This window comes from Garra rufa, chromosome 12, assembly GCF_049309525.1.
Source record: "Garra rufa chromosome 12, GarRuf1.0, whole genome shotgun sequence".
NCBI lineage: Eukaryota > Metazoa > Chordata > Actinopteri > Cypriniformes > Cyprinidae > Garra > Garra rufa.
This window is the reverse complement of record NC_133372.1, coordinates 10574097-10579759: the sequence shown is the minus strand read 5'-3', so window position 1 is coordinate 10579759 and position 5663 is coordinate 10574097. Positions and strand designations below refer to the sequence as shown.

The window sequence follows — 5663 nt, the reverse complement described above, 5'->3', positions numbered from 1 at the left end:
AAATTAATTTGTGTGTATACAAATTTGAAATGTTTTGTTAATTTTCAGCATCATTACATTACACCAGTCTTTAGTGTCACACGATCCTTTAGAAATCATTTTAATATGCTGATTTACGGTGCCTTGCGAAATTATTCACACCCCTTCATTTTTTTCACATTTTGTTTTGTTGCTGCCTTATGTTATGTTAAACTACTTTAAATTACTTTTTTCCCACATCAATCTACACTCCCTACTCCATAATGGCAAAGCAAAAAATAGGTTTTTAACATTTGTGCAAATTTTAAAAAAATAAAAAACTGAAAAGATCCCGTTGCATAAGTATTCATACCCTTTTCTGGGACACTCGAAATTTAGCTCAGGAGCATTCATATTGCTTCTAGATGTTACTACACTTCGAGTGGAGTTAAACTGTAGCAAATTAATTTGAATGAGTATGAGTTAGAAAGTCACACACCTCTCAGAAAAGGTCTAACAGCTGAAAATGCATATCAGAGCAAAAACCAAGTCCTGAGGTCAAGATAACTGCCTGTAGAGCTCAGTGACAGACTTGCGTTAAGGCAATGATCTAGGGAAGAGTTCAGAAAAAAATCTGCTGCATTGAAGGTTCACAGAAGCATGTAGCCTCCATTATCCAAAATGGAAGACGATTGGAACAACTAGGACTCTAGAAAATGTCTGCCCCCATCATAATACAATTAGGAAATCTTATGTATGACTGAAATATATGCATAACGTCACATGTTTTTAGTTATGTTAAAATGGCATAATCCAAATGGATAGAAATTTTATATTCAATTAAAATGAATAAATCTAACATTTAAATGTTTTACAAGTGTCAGCGCCGATAACCTTGTGGGCAGTACGGAGACATACAGCGCCGTTGCGCTTCTGGCTCCCGTGTTCGAATCCTGACTCGAGGACCTTTCCCAAACCCGCCCCCTATTTCTCTCCCACTTCGCTTCCTGCCACGTCTGATCTGTCCTATTATAATAAATAAATATAATAAAAATCTTAAATATATATATATTGACTAAAAATAAGCTAATATGGCATAGGATCAAAGTGTTTAGCATCACACCAGGGTCCGAGCAGATGTATTTTTTTTCTTGTTGGAGCGCTGCAGGTTTTTGAAATTGTAAGCTGTTCTTGCAGCTCGCCGTTCTAAATTAAAGGGGTCATCGGATGCAAAACTCGTTGTTTGAACATTAATGTGTGTTGGCAGTTTGTATACACAACCACCCTACAATGATAAAAATCCACCCAGTGGTATTTTTTTAATATCCCCTTTTTAACCACACTGACAGAGGCTGCTCCCAAGATAGTTGATTGACATGAGGCCTTACCTTAGACCCGCCCTCACCGAGCTGAAACAGTCCGACTCGGATCATCATTGTGTGACTCAGGTGCAGGGGAAGACAAGATTGTCTCTGATTGAGTGATTGAGGTGTTGTTGTTGTTGTTGGCTGTAATAATGAACATAGCAGTCATTTACTCCCAACATCTGAGCTGCTGAAGACGCAGAGGATTAACATTACTTTCGTTTTTGAAAGGAAAGCGACGATCCCGATCTACATATGCATCTATGTTCGTGCGAATCATTCGTGATGCAGCAGAAGTCAGTATAAGGATTTTTTTTTTGCATCTTTGCAAATGGCCTTTCTTAATAATGTGTTGGTTAGCAAGTTTGCTAAAGTAAACATTAACGTTAAGGCTTGTCATCCCAAGGCAGAGAGGGGCGGGGCCAGCAAAGCTTATTAGCATTTAAAGGAAAATGCAACAGAATAGATTGCTCTAAAAGGGCTGATTTTGACAAGGTAAAAAGTGTTTTTTACACTTCCATTGAGAAATTTTAACCAAAGTATGTTATAGACTTCTCATTAAGACCCTAAAGAAACATATCAACTTGTGGAAAATGGGCATCCGATGACCTCTTTAAAGAATGTTGATGATGGCGATCTTTTATGATAATAACGTTAATTAGGAGTCGTTTACAAGGCAGAGAGCTGAAACCATTCAGTTACGCGTAAGTTTAAGATCATTTGTGATTCATAAAATTCACATTTAAGACGCGTACACTGTAAAAAAAAAATCCGTAAAATTTACGGTAAAAAACTGGCAGCTGTGGTTGCCAGAATTTTACCGTAAAAAATACGGTAGCAATGTTTTACATTTTAAGGTTTTCGCTTAAATTTACAGGTAAATACCGTAATTTCATACTAAAAACCGTAACTCATATAATGGTTATATGAAGATGAAGTTATTTCAACAACAAAAAAATATCAAATAAAAAAATGAAATACAGGGAATTCTGGGAATGTCAATTTACGGGTATTACGGTTTCTTTTTCACTTCCAAAAACGGTATACTACCGTAAAATTAAATGCAATGTCCAACCCAGTTTTTCACCGTATATAGAAGTGGAACTTCCCGTTAACCATTTCACAGGTTTTACTGTATAATTTTTACAGTTTTTTACCGTTAAATTCGCTGTCATTTTTTACAGTGTATGTGCGTTTTTTGTATGTACGCTCATTCTATGAATCACAGCTACACATATTTGAGAGATGATCGTAATATTAAATTTAGGATGGTTTCTGCGCAACATTTTATAAATGAGGCCTCTGGAGTTTAGTTCCAACCCTGCTCCGAAATACATACTGTGTAGTTTTCAATCAGGCTTGAAGGACTTTATTAGCTGAAGCGAAACTCTGCAGGGCTATGGCCCTCTAGGAACTGATCTAAACCATCTTAATGCCTGTTCCTGAATACCAATGTCATTCTTTAATCTATCCAACAGTATGTCATAATCTATGATGTCAAACCCTGGACTAAATCAATCTAAGAAGTGAAATGCAGCCTTAGTCAGATGCTAGAAGCAAGACATTTATAATTTTACCAAGTGTGGTTTCAGATATTTTAGACATAAATCTAACATTTTAAACATAAATCATACTTTTAGGAGGTCTTGCACCAGCTGGGAATCTGCTATTGAGATGAACAGGAATGCTGCTGGATGGCTGGGGTATTACAGACCTCAACTGTGAGCTGCCACATTCAGTGCACTTTCCTTTATAGAAAGTTGAATTCTCACTACAGGACCCACTCTAACATGAAAGATGATCCAAGGGACTTGCTTTGCCAAAGAAGCACATGTTCTACATTACAAAAATAGACAGTGACAGCCTTTGAGTGCAATCAAACATCATCCTCTGAGACGCTTCAGTATTTTTATTGTTTTCTGCAGCCGCTGCACCGGTGGCTCTATGTCAGACTGAGAGAACACCAATAACACACATATTCCCTGTGAGTGCTTGTGCGTTTACTTAAAAGGGAAATGGTGCATTTCTCTTCAGGAGAACAGAGAAGACATCCTGCAGCGGCACTCGCTCCCGCCGGAAAACAGAAGGAGGTGAGAGAGGGATGAAGAACAAGGGGGTGGGATTTTCTTTTAATGATACTGTGCGTATATATGCGTGGTGAAAGATAGGACCAGTGTGTCCGAGACATTCTTTATCCAAAGAGGCGGATCTCCAAGTACATCTCAACAGTATAAATACAGTCCCACATAAATACGTCCTCCACTTAAGAAATCAAACAAACAATGACATTGACGATACAAACAACAGTAGGCAGTAACACTGACCCCATCTAAATCAATGGAACCAAAAAACCCAACAGTATGTTAGTGGAGGGATTTGATGGGCTCTGCACTGGGTGAGGTTGGTTAGCATGAAATGAGAGTTGCACCATGCAGATACACATGTGCTTTTACAATCTGAAAGCACTGATGAGACAGAAGGAACGGGGAAGCACAGAGAGACAGAAACCAGAGATGAAAGAAGCTTGACCAGGACACGGGTTGTGGAGAGAACTCTACTGGAGGTCTGAGACAACACAAGCTCAAGTGGTGGGCTTAGATTCAGTTTATATAAGATGGTTTGAATAGTGATGTGGCTTGTAGGTTTGCTCTTTTAGATGGGCAGCTGGAACTTGACATCAACCTGGGCCTCTTTGGCCAACGATACAATTTCAGAAAGCTTTACAACCTAGAGAAAAAGAGAGAGAAAGAATGGTAAATGTTTCACAGTAGACTTTTAATTATGATCAGCTTAATTATAAAGCAAAAAGTGATGAATGTTGATTAAAAGCAAAAAAAAAGCTCTACATAACAGTACATTTAATCAAATAAAAAAGAAATGTGACCCTAGACCATAAAACCAGTCTTAAGTAGCATGGGTATAATTGCAGCAATAGCCAAAAATACATTGTATGGGTTAAAATTATTGATTGATTTTTATTTTATGCCAAAAATCATTAGGATATTAGGTGAGGATCATGTTCCATGAAGATATTTTGTAAATTTCCTACCGTAAATATTTCAAAACTTAATTTTTGATTAGTAATATGCACAACTAAGAACTTCATTTTAGACACATTTACAAGATTTTTTGGCACCTTCAAATTCCAGATTTTCAGATAGTTGTATCTTGGCCAAATATTGTCCTATCCTAACAAACCACGCATCAAAGGAAAGCTTATTTATTCAGTGTATAAATCTCAGTTTCAAAAATATGTACCCTTGTGTCACATTTTTTAATGTATATGTTCTGCTTGGCTGTAATGATCATACATTCCAGAAAGACAAATTGCTTGTAGCTGGAAATCTGGTTTTTATAGTCATTGTATAATAATGAGATTTGCTCTGATTCTAATTGATGCAAAGTTGTATGGACTGCATTTTCTTTTGTACACGTTCCTGTTTTTAAATGACACAGGTGCAATTTGTTACCCTTTAATAATTGGATTAGGTGGCATGAATTAACAATGAACAGCATTTGTTTTTAAAGCATTTATTAATCTAGATGAATTTATTTATAATTTATTTTTTTTGATTGTTTGTTCATTCATAATACATTAAAGCCATTTATTATTTATACTTGAAAGACACATTACATATTTATTTAAAACTTCAAATATTTCTAATATTTATATTAGAAATTATTATTAAATGTATTACTTTTATAATATTCATTATTTTTTTATTCTAATAATTAATTGTATAATATAAACGTTTTAATTTCATAATTTTAACAATATTACAATTATTCCTTTTAAAATAAATATTTTTTATCATTAAAAGGTGTATTATGTACGGTGACGCATTGCTGCCGCACACTTAATTTTTTTCCCACTCAGCTATGTCGTTATAACGAGATCTTTTCTCGTAAAAACGACATCTTTTCTCGTTAAAACGACATCTTTTCTCGTTAAAACGACATCTTTTCTCGTAAAAACGAGATCTTTTCTCGTTAAAACGAGATCTTTTCTCGTTAAAACGACATAATTTTCTCGTTAAAACGACATAATTTTCTCGTTAAAACGACATATTTTTCTCGCAATAACGACATATTATGTCATACCATCTGATGTTCCTGTTATAGACATGTGAGGGAGCTAAGCGTTTGTCCGCGCTGCCTTCGCCAGTCCTGACCTAAAGGAGGATGCATGCTGCTGGAGTTATATAGAAATACACTGTTTAAATAACTTTAAAGTAATTGTTTAAATTGTAGCAGCATGTTCATTAGGATTAATCTCCATTCTAATCTGCCCTCAGACCCAGAGGATTTAAGATGATCAGATCAAAACTGTTATTTCTGACT

The 5663-nt window shown here is 35.7% G+C and overlaps 1 protein-coding gene across 1 annotated transcript in view; it reads right to left on the bottom strand.

Annotated features, from left to right (window-relative positions):
* Positions 1-3216: 3216 nt before the first annotated feature.
* The window catches only part of sucla2 (succinate-CoA ligase ADP-forming subunit beta), a 22929-nt gene continuing 20482 nt past the window's right edge, over positions 3217-5663 (bottom strand). The window contains exon 11 of the mRNA XM_073851574.1: positions 3217-4049. Coding sequence (XP_073707675.1) covers positions 3975-4049 — 75 coding nt within the window. The 3' untranslated portion in view covers positions 3217-3974. The remainder of the gene's footprint in view (positions 4050-5663) is intronic.